Source organism: Chionomys nivalis, chromosome 8 (assembly GCF_950005125.1).
Source record: "Chionomys nivalis chromosome 8, mChiNiv1.1, whole genome shotgun sequence".
NCBI classification, from domain to species: domain Eukaryota; kingdom Metazoa; phylum Chordata; class Mammalia; order Rodentia; family Cricetidae; genus Chionomys; species Chionomys nivalis.
The window spans coordinates 21,324,327-21,340,443 of record NC_080093.1 but is presented as its reverse complement, the minus strand read 5'-3'; the positions used below and the strand labels follow the sequence as shown (position 1 = coordinate 21,340,443).

At 42.1% G+C, this 16,117-nt stretch overlaps 1 protein-coding gene across 3 annotated transcripts in view; it reads left to right on the top strand.

Annotated features, from left to right (window-relative positions):
• Positions 1–16,117, top strand: part of Plce1 (phospholipase C epsilon 1) — a 269,128-nt gene that overhangs the window by 136,120 nt on the left and 116,891 nt on the right. For all 3 annotated transcript variants that reach the window (XM_057778052.1, XM_057778051.1, XM_057778050.1), the window contains exon 4: positions 13,231–13,547. In XM_057778052.1, the coding sequence (XP_057634035.1) occupies positions 13,231–13,547 (317 nt within the window). The remainder of the gene's footprint in view (positions 1–13,230; positions 13,548–16,117) is intronic.

The window sequence follows — 16,117 nt, the reverse complement described above, 5'->3', positions numbered from 1 at the left end:
ACATAATGGAATATGCTTACAATCTGTTTATAATGGCAGTGTGGGTCAGTAGCAGATAATTGAGAAAGAGAGAAAAATCTCAAAATAGCCTGAGTCATTCTTTAAACTTTGGTCAGAACTGAATCCCCTTAGAAGAACTAATGGAGAAACCAGTAACACGGTTGGACTGAGAGTGTTTTGTTTTTTTTAAATGAATTTTCACAGAACAAATTTAACCATGTGCAGGAAAGTCTACAATGTTTTGCCAACTAGAAACACAAGCCGACTATTTCAATTCTTTTTTAAAAGTCTTCTTAAGTTTGTTTTTCTTCTGACAACAAATGCTACTTAAAAAATGTTTTCCGTGTACTAATTAACAAGCAATTCTGTAGAAAGTCAAACAAACTTATGCTTCAGAATTTCTGAGGCTCTCTGTGAGGATATTGTATTTCCCCCAGTTTATACTCAGTCACTCTCTTGATTAATAAACAAACATCTGAATATCCATTTCGAGCAAATGTTGTAGACAGTCTGGGAAACAGAGAGGAAGAGAGTGTGCAAAAAGTTTTAGAGACTTTGGAGTTTCAAGTTCTGAGCTAGGGATTGCTCAGCTGAGAACATACTCCTTCAACCAGAGTTTCCCAAAGTTTCTCAGTATGTGCAGTGTAGTAGGAGGCTGCTTGCTTCCGGCCACCTGGCTAGCTTAGACCTGAAATAATCACACAGAAACTGTACTAATTAAATCACTGCTTGGCCCATTAGCTCTAGCTTCTTATTGACTAACTCTTATATATTAATTTAATGTGTAAATTACATGGCTTTGGCTTACCGGCTAAAGTTTTGGCATGTCTGACTCTGGCAGCAGCTCCAAAGCATCTCTCTGACTCTGCCTCCTTTCTGCCAGCATTTAGTTTAGTTTTCCCCACCTAGTTCTGTTCTGTCCTGCCATAGGCTCAAAGCAGTTCTTTATTCATTAACCATTACAAGCAACACATAGACAGAAGGACCTCCCACACCAATATAATCCCAACTGTGGTTGATTCTCAAATCTGTGTTCTTCACCTCTAAGATAAGGCTTCTTGAACTTTTCCATGCATGACCCATTTTTGCCTGAAAAATTTTATAAAACTGTGGATACAGAATTTTTATATACATATACACACACACAGAGGTACATATATTATACTAAAAATTGGTAATATACTTTTAAAATATACTTTTAAAATGGTAAACTTATATTTATACTAATGTGGAAGATTTGAGGAGGAATGTGTGCAGAACCTGGGGGAACAAAGAGCAGTAGTCCAGTGTCTCAGTGAGAGAGAAGACTCAGTTGGCAGAAGTGGCTACAAGTCAGAAAGTGAGGCAAAAACTTGGCCCTAATCCTTCAAAGAGCCCATGCAGGTCTTTGCAGGTTGGATTTGGGGAACATGCTACCCACAGTGAGTGGCCCGTGACCCAGAGCCTGAGATGTAGTCTCTGTTAGAAGAACAGCAGTTGCTAACCTGATTGTTCCTGCATTAGGAATTAGGGAGTGCAAAACGAAAATCCAAGAGTCAGTGTGAGTCCTCTTAGTTTGGGTTGGCATGAAATAGTGGTTGCAGGAAAAGGACTAGTTTAGAAAATCCAGCATCACTGAGGAAAAATAAATGAAATGTAATGAAAAGTACACTTGGTTAAGAACAGGGCATCTTTACTACAACATGGCACTGTTGAAAAAAAAAAGCCACATCTGAGCCAAGGAATAGCTTCTATCCTGAGTGTGGGTGTCTGAGTGCTTCTGGCGTATCTGGCTCAGCTGAGCAGCTGGGAGCAAAACCTCCTTGGGTCTGACATAAGACATAGATCTTGCCCAAATGTGGAAAACCTTTAGGGACGCTAAAACCATTAGGGATCCGTAACCCTGACTTGAACCAAGCAGAATAAACAAACCCCTGCCCAAATTGGAACTCGCTGGACATCTTGCAGAGCTATCCAAGGGGAAAGGCTGTAGGCTCCAGGGTCTTTGAGTGGGTTAACATCTTGTTTCAGCTGCTCCACTCAGGTTTGATGAGAACGGGTGTATTTCAGTCTGTCCTTTGAAATAGCATGACATCTCAGTTATCAATTCACTGATGGTGGAAGCTCTGAACCAATAACATACATTTCTTTTTCTTTCTGAAAATGGGATGTTAAAACCAAGTTAGATCTATTGGAATTGTGATACAAATTCCGAAGTTGGAAAGGCTCCAGAGAGCATTCACATTTTCCATGGATGGAGTCTTGGTACATTCCCAACCTCTATTTCTATTTCCAATATCCTTTGTCATTCTTCCCTGCTAAATAGTTCAGTTTTCTATATGCACAACAGAGTGAACATTATTGCTGTCTTTTCCTAACGGCTAAGTGGTATCATTTTCAGGACATGTTGACCCCATTTTAAAAAAGGAAAAGAAAAGAGAGGCAGAAGGGAGGGAGGGACAGAGGATGGAGGGGACGGAGGGAGGGAGGGAGGAAGGAAGGAAGGAAGGAAGGAAGGAAGGAAGGAAGGAAGGAAGGAAGGAAGGAAGGAAGGAAGGGAAGGAAGAAAACTGGGCAGGCAGGTTGGAGAGTTATTTCATCAATAGTCACAACCAGAGACAGATGCCAGAGACAGAACTTTACCCGTAAGCCATACCCGCATGGCAATACACAGATTAATGGAGATGGGTTAGTTTAGGATGTAAGAACTAGCCAATAAGATCCTAGAGCTAATAGGTCAAGCAGTGATTAATTAATACAGTTTCTGTGTCATTATTTTTTGTCTGAGAGGCCTAGAAACAAACAAGCAGCCTCTCACAACAGGCAGTGGAGGAGGGGAACTAATCAAAACAAAGTATAATAGCATGTGTATTATATATTTATTTATATATTATATATATTAATACACTTATATATACCTATATATAATGTTAATATACTTAAATATAATGATATATACCTTATATATTTAAATTTCATGTATAAATATATGAAAATGTCATAATGAGACCCTTTACTTTTTATGCTAACTTTACAAATAATTTAAAAATACATATTTTTGTACATTTTTTAAAAAGCATGTGAGATATAGTAAAACTCTCAAATGTACTCAGAGTGATCTGAAATCATTAATTTCTCTGTTTCTGCATTTCATCATTTTAGCCTATATTGGACAGTGTATATACTCATCTTAGAAAGTACAATGGGATAGAATAAATAGGGAATATAGACTGATCAGAATACTGTCCTCCAAAGTGAAACTGGAGCAAAGAAGACACTCAGAAATAGCAAGTACAAAATTTTAATAGTAGGATGGGTCTCAGGAAGGGGAATAGTAAGGTCAGGTTTGCCAAAAGGAGGGAACATGGAAAGCCTTGGAGGAGGCCTCTGAAGCTATGTTGGGTGCTAAGTCAGAAAATCTCAAGAGAACAGGGATGTGAGACTGTAACCCTTCCTGAATCTCACCTTGAGAGTTCATCTCTCCCATCCACACCAGGATATCCCATAATTCCAAGGGGCATCAACCACGGTCAGCACCTTCCCTGCCCTAGGTCTCTCTCCATCTTCCAAGAAAACTCAACAGAGCAATGTTGTAATTCCCTTTCTCCTGCTCTTGCTCAGCCCTGAAAACGCTGGTTTTTATTTATTTTTTAACAGACATAACCCTCTCCAAAGAAAAGAGAGAACAGATGGAATAAAGGGAGAATGGGAAGAAGGGATAGGAGAAGACAATTGGAGGGGGAGAAGCAAAGTGAAGGCAATAACGCAGAAATTGCACGGAAGCAGACTTGTTCCAGAAAGCACAGAGACCACCTTCTTAAAAATTGACTCCTAGTCCCAACCTTGTCAGTGGAGTCCATTTGTAGAACTTCAGCTCTTCTTTTCTCTGCTTCAACTCATATATATGACCTTAGAGAGAGGAAAGCAGCTACCTGAGAAGCCATATCTGCCAATATGGCTGCCGTGTCATTTCTAGAACCTTCTGACTTACCCCTTGGAGGGCTCTGGGTCTTTAAACCCTTGGTCTGTGTCTATTCCACTCTTGAGCTCTAATCATAAGCCCAGAATGTTCCATCATCAGTTTGTTGTAGATCCTTAGCCCACTTTACTCGAATCAGCTTTGAACCCTTGATCTAAGCTAATCAGGCTCACAGACTCCTTAACCCGAATCAAACAGCGTATCTACCATTTGTTGACTCAGGCACCATGTGCCATCCATTGTTCTAAGTGCCTTGCTGACATCAACCCTCTTGTACCTGGAATGGCAGCCCCAGAGGCAGCAAGAGTCTCCAACCCCACCTGAGACATCAGGAATTGGGATCCTGCTTTTTGTTTTTTTGAGACAGACTCTCTAGATGAGAACGTTAGTTCATTCTTGTTTCTGTCACTGCATTGCACAGCTGTGATCTTCTCTCCTTTGCTTTTGTCACCAATCCCTCTGTGTCCATTTCGTGAACCACTTTAAAATGTTTGGAGTTACTCTTGCTGCCCAGGGTCTCTAGTCAACAATTAGGAAACACTCTGAGGGACCAAAATGGAGTTCTGGTGGACTATCATCCTGTAAAGGAAGCAGGACCTGGTCACATGGGTCTTTTCAGGTGAAAGGATCAATGAGTAACTAGATAGTATTGGAAAGCTGTCAGAAACTATACAATCATCTCTTGGTATCTTCTATATTCATCTCTGTAAGTATAGTCCCAAAGGAAATGGTCCTGAAAGAACTATGCGACCAGTGAGTAATTTGCACCTTAGTGGAATGAAGGAGCCACGTGGCTTGTGTGTGTTAATAAGCTGTTTCTTTCGTCCTTTTCTAGCTCCCATGTGCTTAAGTATTAACATGTGCCCAGGGTACAGGATGACCTGCCTTACGTTCACACAGAAACATGTGGACCTCCCGTCATTGGCCTGGTCATTGTGTTATTTCAGTTACATTCTGTGTAATTCTCAGAACAACTACGTGAGTCACATTGCAAAAACGAAAACAACTAAAATCTAGACATTGTGTTGGTGTCCCTTTAAGTATTAGTTATGTATAGAGACTGGGAAAAGGAAAGAGAACTCGCATCTTTAAGCCCTGTTATTTAGAGCTCTTCTCTTCTTGATCCAAACCCGATAGCTTCAGTCCATAAACTGAAGCCCTATAATGAAACTTAGTAGGTACCCCTGTTGTGGCATATTTCAGGCCTGCTTTTAGATGGTTGTAAGATATCTCTCATCCTCAACTGTGAAGTATGGCCTTGGAGAAAGTAAACTGGCTGGGAAGAATCTGCCAATGCCGCTGCTATGTCATTTCTAGAACCTTCTAACTCACCCCATGGAGGGCTCCAGGTCTTGGATCCCTTCAGCTGTGTCTGCTCCATTCTACATAGACACACATAGGATATGTTGACAGGTGTGAAAAGCTCAAGAATATTGACTTGTATCATCTTTCTCAGCAAGGAGTCAAAGGAAGTTTCCAGATAAATGTCTCTCCCCAGAGATCTTGATTTCGGGGTTAAATAATGAAGGAATTGTCACGCATGATTTGAACTTGGGTCTGCCGCCACTTCAGGGCCCGCACTCCTGAGCACTGTTTACTTGATACGGAGGCTGGCGAGGGTCCCGGTGGAAGGAGGCATCTCTGGTGAGTTTAGGTGCCAGGATTCTCAGGCCTTCAGCCCTGGCTTGCACAGCGGGCAGTGGCAGCAGTTCAGTAGGGGCTTACAGACACCAGATGCTGCAGCCTGGACTGTCCACATTCAGCTGTGTGTGCTGCTCAGGCCCCAAAGACAGACACCAAGAGTTGCCTTTTCAGATCCGATGACTGTTTTATACCAAATCAGAAAAACTAACTTCAGGAAGGAAGTGTGAGGTCTCTCCCAGACTTGTATAAATGGTGTTGTTTTCTTTACACGGTTCACTGGGCTGGCCGCCATCCTCCTTCTGCCTCTTGCTGCCATCAAGAACATCATCTCACGGGACTAAATGGCCTTTCCAGGCCCCTATACTTTGATCTAATGGAAATTTTATAAATATTCCCCCCTGCTTTTAAATAGCACAGAACAATCAGAGGCTGATGTCAACATAAGCAGGTGAAAGCTAAGACAGAGGAAGGGGAAGGACCAGACCTTGAGACAAGTGGTCAATGAATAAATGTCTCTCACTCTTGCGATTCTTTTTAAGTGGTGCTTCAGAAATAATGATGCTTCATTGACTCCGTGAGCTCATCTTTGTTGGGGAGGCTGCGAGCAAGCCAGACACCTTCATTGTTAGATTGATCTTGTTACTCTAAGGCCAATAACAATCAGCAAAGGGGAAAACTCACACCAATTACTAACCTTTTTTAAGACTATCACTTCCCTGTTGAAACAATTTTCAGCTCTGCCTGAGAGTTAGTGGTTTTAAGCCGATTCTGTGTATTTTATAAAAAGAAATCAATGTCCTTCTCTCTGCGTCTTAGTTTATGTAATTGGGAGTTCACCACTAGAGCTTCTGAAGTTTTTAGAATCCAAAGTTTTGCTTTTTTAAAATAAAGTTGTTTACAAAATTCACTAAAGTTTTTCAAAGGAAAAAGATAAGGTCTATACAAAGAGGTTTTTCCTGCTTTCTTCGCTAAGTAAACTATGTTTCAAAAGCACTATTTAGTCACTTGTTTAATGTATGGTGTTTGCCAGCCTGTGTGTCTGTGCACCATGTGTGTGCTTACTGCCTAGGAAGATCAGAAGAAGACGCTAGATCCCCTAGCACTGGAGTTACAGACTGTTCTCAGTTGCTATGTGCTTACTGGGGCCTGAACCTAGGTTCTCTGTAAGAGTAGCAAGTGCTCTTAACTGCTGAGCCATCCCTCCATCCCCAGCATTATATATTGAGAAAAAATATGAATACCATAAAAACTGAGCCAGTTTTCTGTTATGAGAATGTTGGAGTTTTGTCCCCTGGATAAATTTTTCAGAAACCTTTTAAATGTACTTTAAAAAAAATACTATTACTTGTATATTACTAGCAAAATAGAACTATGTGTACTGGACAGATATGGGAACATAGGCCTACCAATACAAACATCCCTGATCCTCGGGGGCATCATATTTATTGTTTTCTGTTTACTTTTTTCACACAAACTTGTGAAAAAAATTAGTTTAGTATAGATTAATTTACCTGAGTCTATATTTTTACAAGAATCTCTGTTGGATAAAATACTAGAATTTGAACAGCCAAGGATTCACGCTTACAAGCGTGACTTGTCTTCTCAGCCATCCTAAGCCCTTGCTGTTTTCGGAGCGGGAATGAAAGCAATAAACAGGTTCTCTGGTTTGTAATCTGATCTCCTTTAAAGTTATAGTTGGAAATCCGAGAGAGAGCACCTTCTAAAATCAGATTCAGTATGGTGAAATCCAACTCTCCAACCTCACTCCTTACCCAGAAAAGGAAGTGTGTGTGTGTGTATGTGTGTGTGAGTGTGTGTGTATGTATGTTCACGCCATACACATGCAGAAATCAGGAGACAGTGTGTCTCTTCTGCAGGAGATCCTTTAAAAATACCTAGTGCAAAACTGGCCATCTTTTGAGTCAGAACAAGGTTAAAATTCTAATTCCACCTCTTTGGAACACTGTGTCTTTAGGAAAATTGCTTCACATTTTCCATCTCTGCTCCATAGTCTGTGGAATGGAGATTACCACACCCATTACATGTTCTCTGTGAGGAATGTCATGTAATGAAAAAGATAGTAAGAATTGGAAAGCAAGGGCTGGAATGAGTGGCTATTATTTGAGATGCGAATAGTGGGAAGTGCCTGCAAATGTCACGACAGGCAGAAAAATGAGCCAGGAAAGGGTGAGAATGAAGATTTGGTTCAGTTTGAATTTATCAAGTCAAATCAAACTTTGGGAGTCTGATGCCAGGCAGTTTATTGCCAGTGTATTTGAATGCAGTACAATTTGGGGAAAAGTTTCCTGGTTTTAGTATAATCTCCAGTGCACAAAGAGGCATAATTAATTACATCAAAACTCAACTCAAAGTACATGTCCCTGCTTCTAGGAAGATGGGTTCCAGAGATAGGTTATGGGTTAGTTTAAGAGCCTAGGGAAGAATCTGGTGTGGTCTCGGTCATACATACAGATAATGTAGAGATCATTTGGGCTATTAACTATCTTGGTCCTGGTTGTGGGAGCTTGGGGGGATCCCCTGGCTATACTGATAATTTAAGGGTCATTTAGATGACTAGCCACCTCTGGTCCTGGTTGTGAGAGCTTGAATATGGCCTGGTCCTACAGATAACAGGGATTACCAGGCTATCCAACACCTTTAATTCCCAGATTTCTGGGTGGATAAACAGGTTTTACATCCTTTCCTTTGAGAGGACATTTCCTGGTTTCCCTGTTGATCTGTGTGTGCAAGGACCTTCTTGCTCCCAACAAATGAGTATCCTGAGTGGCTGTTCTGATCACATGGAAGGTGTATAGAAGGTGCTACCGTTTTGGCTCGTACACACTCCGTAACACTACACCTTCCTCTCATGCTCTGAAGCTGCCTTCTGATTTTCACCATGACGTTTTATCACCTTCTACGTGCTTCATTGTGTTTGTCCACATCTTTTCTGAAGAGCAGTGATCTTTTCTTGTTCACTAAATCTCAACATCAGAGTACCTCAACATAAGACTAGAACACAGTAGGCACTCAGTAAATGAACAGACAAATTTTGACATAGTTTTTCTTACATCTATTCAGATATATAACCTGTTCAGCATGAGGGCTGGTCTCTGAGCACTGAGCACATACCCGATAGCTGCATCTTGGCAGAGTGCTCTGCCAGAAGTCAGAATCTTCATGGCTCACTCAGTTCTTGAGAGCAGCACCTGCTGTTCTTGCAGAGGACCTGAGTTCAGTTCCCAGTACCCATGTGGCAGTTCACAATCTAACGTAACTCCAGTACCAGGGGATCTAATGCCATGTTCTAACCTACTCAAGCACCAAACATACACACGGTACACATACATCCATGCAGGCCAAACACTCATACACACAGAATTGGGATGGATACATCTAACAAAACATTTTAATAACAAAAAAGCCTCTCTTTGCCTTTGTTTTAACCCCGTATTTCCTGTACATTATTAATCTAGAAATCATGCTTTGTATAAACCCAGTATAGGTCGTTTAGGCAGATCTGATGTTAAACATAGGGCATTACTACGAACTCACAAGGGCCCGCTTGAGTTTCTGCATGCTACAGTGTAGTGATTTCAGGCCAACTGAAGAAGAGAACTGTCCACCCTCTGGGCCACACCCTCATCTTTAAAGTCAAAAGAGGCCATTTGATTTGATCACTCTAGGTAACAAGGATAACAGATTGGTTTACACTGACCAAGATCTCTCGAAACACATTTATAAACGTTGACAACATGCTGATTGATGAGGACATGGGGTCCGGAGCCAAACAGACCCTGTTCAGATGGCAGCTCCGACTTTTATAAGCTATAACTCGTGTGAGTCAAATTTGGATGCTAATACCAAATCTCCTGGGAGATGGTGACGTGGCTCAACAGGAAAAGGTGCTTGCCACCAAGCCTGAAGACTTGAGTTCAATCCCTGGGGTTCACATGGTGGGAGGAGAGAACTGAGTCCTACAAGTTACCTTCTGACCTCCATATGTATGGTATGGCACCCTCACACCCACATACATACACAATCAATCAATCAATCAATAAATAAATGTCAAATTTAAATACCGAATCTCCTAAATTAATCCATAGAAAGCACTTAGTATAGAAAGCTTTTGAGCAGAGAATGACAATTTGAAGTCACTTTGTCCCCCGGTGCTCATGTCTGGGCTGTGAAAGTCTCTATATTCATCTGTAGAGCGAGCATTACCGAAGATGTGCAGCTGAGAACAATGTCTGAAAAAGTGAGCTGGATAATTTTGGGCTTGGTTTTGTTTCTTGAGCAAGAGACCCGTAGTTCAGGGATCATCCTGCTTCCATCCCCCAAAATGTAGGCTTTTTCAAGCTGAGGCAGATAATTTTATTTACCAGAAACTTTCTTTAAAAACGTTTTTGTAAGAGAATATCTCTAGATTCCAGTGGGTGCACAGGTAAGTGGGAAAGATTTAGGCGCTGTGAGCTTCAGGTGACCAGAGCATCACCAGGTTGTACAGAGGGGGCTGGACTGAGGTGCTGATGAGGCTGGGCAGTGTGGCTTGTGGAGCAGAAGGCAAATGGCGGGAGGGCCCAGCCAGGATGAGAGAAGAGGGAATATAATGTGTGTTCAGAGTGTGGAAGATGGTGGGCTGTTGGGAGCTGTCAACCCCCCAGATCCTGAATTTCTGGTAAACAACTTGTGATGCTTGCAGCTGCTCTGAGCACGAGACCTTCAGAGTTCCTGATGGCAGAGGAGTGGTTTCTGGTGCGTTTGGTTGGGCCATGGCTATCAGTTAAGGCTCCCTAAATAAACAGCTCTGGACACAATAAAGGGGCATTCTGTCATCAGGGATGACCCGTGTCCCTGTCTGTGAGTCTTTGTGTGTTTCAGTCTCCAGCCCCTTGCCTGGTTCATGAACTATATGGTAGCGCATGCGCTACATTGGGCAGAAACTTATGCCCCAAGGATACTTGAGTGATGTTAGCCTGTTGTGAAAATACAAAATCCCCCAGTGATCCTGCTTTCAGAAAACCCATGCTGAAGCATAAACATGTTTCCTTTTCAAAACTAAATCGTTTCAAGATTTGCAGCCTTGATTTGTGTTTTCTTTGGGTGTGATGTCATGAGACCATTAGACTTACCATGGCTGTTCTGACCATATTCCTTTTTTTGTTTTTACTATTTTATTCTAATCTCCATTATTGACACTTATCACTAGATTCATCATTGTAACAATGATCCATACCTCAAGATATATTGTTGTTTCAAATATATTATATATTATATTACTGTTATTTATATATTTTTGTTTCATCATCTCTTTTATTATAAAAGTTGTTACATTATAAGATTTATTGTTATTTTATTACCTCTATAGAGTACTTTATTTTGAAATCATGTTTTCCAGTTGGGTGCTTCTCAGAAAAGTCCCCATATATGACTAATTCCACTGTACATAAATATCTGTACCCAAAAAACTGTCCCTGTCTCCTGGCTTTATTGTGACTCAATTTTCAGGAAATCTGGTCATTTTCTTTTTTTTTTCTTTTTTTTTTTTTTTTTTTTTGAGACAGGGTTTCTCTGTGGTTTTGGAGTCTGTCCTGGAACTAGCTCTTGTAGACCAGGCTGGTCTCGAACTCACAGAGATCCGCCTGCCTCTGCCTCCCAAGTGCTGGGATTAAAGGCGTGCGCCACCACCGCCCGGCTATCTGGTCATTTTCTAAACTATTCGAAGAATTGAACTGTCGGTCCATAGTGGCTATTCACTGAGCCATTCATTCACTGAGCCATTCTGGAATCCACATTAGACTTTGTAAAATATGGGCTTGGATGAGCCAAGTGGCAGTCCCCATTTTTTGCTACTGTAGGTTTTCGATAGTTTGTTTGAGAAGCCAGATGCTGTCCACCATGTGCAGTGATTCAGAGGTAGAGCCATTTGTAGTGATACACACAAGGATCTCCACAAGAGAGATTTAAAGAGATTCGAAGAACGCTGAAGTCTGAATGTCACAGGATTCCTTCTGTGACTTATAACTGTCCCAAGTCCCAGCTTGACTATAGGTGGGAGTCCAGTAGACTGGCGTCATCAAGAAAATGGATAGGATTTATTTTAACTAGGACCACTTAGATGTGTTGTAACAGGAAGCAGGATGGTTCTGGATCCCTCCAGCACATGAACCCTCCTGTCGCAGCATGAGAATATAAAGAAGAAGGATAAGAGGGTCTGCCAGAAGGGAAGACATACACAGGATGGAGATCATGGACAGTTTGGATGCTATAGCTGTGTTTCTAGAAGAGGCTCCAAGGATACTAGTCATTCAGAATGATGCAATAGATAGTGGATAAAATGTGGGCCATACTGGGCGAAGATAATGCAAATGGGCCCTTCAGAGTCTGTAGCAATGTACCAGTGTGTCTGAAATATCTCAGGGAAGACATGAATGTTTTAACTTTTCCCAAACTTATGTAGCCACAAAACTGGATGTTCTCCAAAGGCTAGGGATATAGCTCAGTTGGTAAGGTGCTTGCTGAGCTTACACAAAGTCTGGGTTTGAGCTCCAATACTACATACACCTGTAATTACAGCACTTAAGAAACATAGGCAGGAAGATGGGAAGTTCGGGATCATCCTCCGTAAAATGGCGAATGACTCAATAAATGAATGGCTCAGTGAATGAATTAATTTGGGCAGGTAGCTAAAAATTAGAGTAGGAGGGCATCAAAGTAAAGAGAAAACGTGTGTGTCAGTGCTAATTCAATGAATTGTTTTGAACCTAAACACCCCTGCCTTTGGTACTTCTCTCTATTGTACCCGTCACCCTGTCCTGCATTCTTCTGACACTTTCTTGTTTCCAGTTGTAATATGAAATTAGATTATTTATCTGAATGTGTCCCCTTATAAGACATTTCTTTCTTACCTTTGTAGGTGGTTCTGTTCTTGCAAACTCCCAAATGAACATTGGTGATACAGTTTTTGAAGGTGTGGGACGGTAGAATATACTATGATGCTTGGGAACTGTGTGTGTAGAGGGTCAAAGGACCTAGTCTACATGTTTATAACAGATATGCACATACATATAAGCATACATGATGCTTGGGAACTGTGTGTATGGTGGGTCTAAGGACCTAGTCTACATGTCTATAACAAATATGTACATATATGTGCATACATGATGCTTTGGAACTATGTGTATGGCAGGTCTAAGGACCTAGTCTACATGTTCATATCAAATATGCACATATATGTACATACATGATGCTTGGGACCTGCATGTATAGTGGGTCTAAGGACCTAGTCTACGTGTTTATAACAAATATGCACATGTACGTGCAGCCTTCTTCTGTGCCCACATTCAACCTTATTTATCTTAGCGCTGATGATTAACCAAGCAATATAAAGAAGCAGATGATGGTATATAACGTTTCTTAGTGAGCTTGTTGCATAGTGATGTGCTGCCTCCACCTCCCAAGGATTCAGGAAACAAATGTGAGAAAAGTCTCTATAGCCAGCATGACAATATAGAGTTACTCACTAACCAGAGGATATGACTGAGAAATCTACAAGGTTTTAACTGGCTTTTTGATAGAGATCCCAGCCTTGGTATAACCATAAGTTGTGTTGATTTTTTTCCCCCCAGAACGCCAACTGGGCATCTCCATGGCCAATTCCAATACTGTTCCTTCAAGTTCAGCTGGAATCAGCAAGGAGCTGCTTGATCTCCAGCCCCTCATTCAGTTTCCGGAGGAAGTGGCCAGCATCCTGACAGAACAGGAGCAGAACATTTACCGAAGGGTCCTGCCCATAGACTACCTTTGTTTCTTAACCCGGGACTTGAGTTCCCCTGAATGCCAGAGCTCCCTGCCCCATCTCAAAGCGTCCATCTCAGCATCCATCCTCACCTCTCAGAATGGCGAGCACAATGCCCTTGAAGACCTCGTGATGAGATTTAATGAGGTAAGGAACCACTCAGACGTCTCCATATTTGAGTCACCACCTGTGATTCTTAAGCATATTTCTCATCTGGGGTCTGTCTTTTATAATTCTTCTATCTATCTGTCTTGCTATTTCTATGATGGCCAGTTTTCTTTCCAGGCCCTGAGATAGCCTCCACAGTCTTCTTCCTTCTCCCTGCAGCCTAGCTGTCTGCAAATCTGATGGAGTCTACAAACATTTCAGCCCCTAGACTCCCCACCACCCACTCCCAACAGTGTTTTTAAGACCTGTGTCTCAACTGTGAGCTTTGACATCATGAACCCTGGCCACATCTATCACTTCTCCTCAGAAAAATAAAAGACTAGTGCCTGGGGTTCCTTGTATAAGGAAACACGGACGTCGTATTTGAGGGGAGTGAATCATTCCACTCCACTCTCTGCAGCCTTTCAAAGCCCTCCCCACCAGAAAGTCACCTTAAAGCCTCAGAGTCCATGCCAGAAGCCAGTTCTAAAGAGGGCAAGAGTGACTGGAGTTTGGGAACACTGAAGGTGGAGCTTCTGTGTGGCATCCAGAGATGGAGCAGGCGTGGGGAGGCCATGGCTGGCATCGCTATGGCTTAAGTCAAAGAGGAAGTGACAGGAAGGGGATGCAGGTCTTTGTCTTAAAGGAGCCTTCTCTCTCCATAATGTGCCCCACATCCATAGAGTTCTTTTTTGTTGTTGTTATTCTATTTATACTTTTATTTCTTTTTGCCCCAATTGTTAAGTTATAAATTTTTAATATGGCTATTGTAGGTTCTTGGTTGGTTGAATTCCACAGATAGCACAGTTTCTGATTTGGGTCAGTAGTGAGCACCATCTAATGCTAAGAGGACTCTCATTGTGGGTCATGTATATCTCTGGTTGACAGAGGGCCAGTCAGCCTTTGCTGCGTGTGCCCTTCCTACCTCCAGGCCTCAGTCTGCAACCTCCGTATCTGGCCAAAAAAGACCCTGTCAATGGTGGTAAACACTATTGACCAGGATGAAGCCCAGTAAATTAAGGAAGTGTTAGAGGCTGAACCCAACGGGCTCCATGTCCAGGCGTGTCCCCAAAGCCCATTCCTCAGAGAGAAACCTGTGTCCACGATGGCAGGTTCACGATGACCATTTTACATGTGCCACTTAGGATCTCTCCACAGCGACTGTGGGGAGCAACTTTCCCATCCTACAACAGGGAAACCAGGGTGTAAGGATAGTCACCAGCTCAGATTACACAAGGGACGGGTGGCTGTTGTGAGACACAAACCCATATATTCCGGTTTCGCCACTACAGTGTCCTACCTGTCTCCAGCATCGAGGGTGATATTTGCTGTAGCTGTGGCTGTCTGTCCACCCCAAACTAAAATGGAATCACTGGAAGTTCACAGGAGACCTTGGAAACCACACCAAGCCAGAGTTTTTTGTTTTTTTTTTTTTAAATAAATCTCCTGGTGTTCTTGATTTTTCTTACTGATAAAAACAGACGGGAAAATGAAAGTTCCCGTAAGCGGAGTGATTTTACTGTTTCGTGACTTATTTTAAATTCCCAGCTCTATTTACTCTCGCGTCTTTAAGACCCTATTCTTGTCCTTTTTAAAAAAAAAAAAAAAATTAGACCTTAACTTACAAGTGAATTGCCAGCAGTTTTAAAATCTAATTTTAAATCACAGTTGGACTTTTTCCATCCGTGCCACAGCCTTGGGAGGGGAGCAGATCTAGGCATGGGGCACCCACATCTGGGGTGAGGTACGCTTCAGAGCATCTCTGAAAATAGTTTAGCAGCAACTTCAGAACGTAAACAAGATTTCTGGGAAAACACTCCAACTGCTTATGAGAATAGAGTGCTTTCAAGTGTCCTTGAGCATCTATTTTCTTACAAATCAGAGGCGAACGAATGAAAACATCAGTCTGGGCCGCAATCAAAGGCAGATTCTAAGGGATCGCCACCAACTAGCCTGGGTGGGGCTAATTCTGTTTACCCTATACTAAAATGTGGAAAGGCTGTGTAACATTCAAAGGGAACGATACAAGAGCACCTTTCGAATACTTACAACGGACTGCCTCCAGATTAGTGTGGCTCTCCACAATGGAGTGAAAGGACACGGGGCTGAGGGACACAGGTGGAGCCTGGAGGTCATGGCCAGTGCAGCCCAGCTGAACTGATGAGTTCCAGAGTCAACGAGATACCCAAAATACTCAAAAAATAAGGTGGAGAGAAATTGAACCCGAACACCAACCTCTGGCCTCTATATGTGTATACACACGTTGACACATATCTGCATTCACATGTACATATGCATATGGCTATCTAGGTACATACACCACAAAAGAAACAGCGATGGTATTGAGGCAATTAAAGTCCGCATGAAAACACAAGAGCCACCAACTCTGTGTGCAGAACCTCTGATGCATTGCAAAGTTATTAAGCACAAAGAAATGGGATGAGAAGTGGAGGTGTTTGCAGGATCCCTAAGCAACTTTCCACAAGATCCTTGCCAGTCACATGGAAGAATAGAAGAGGACAGAAACCCAGCCACAGATACTATCTGAAGCTTCCTTGACCAGTAAAGAT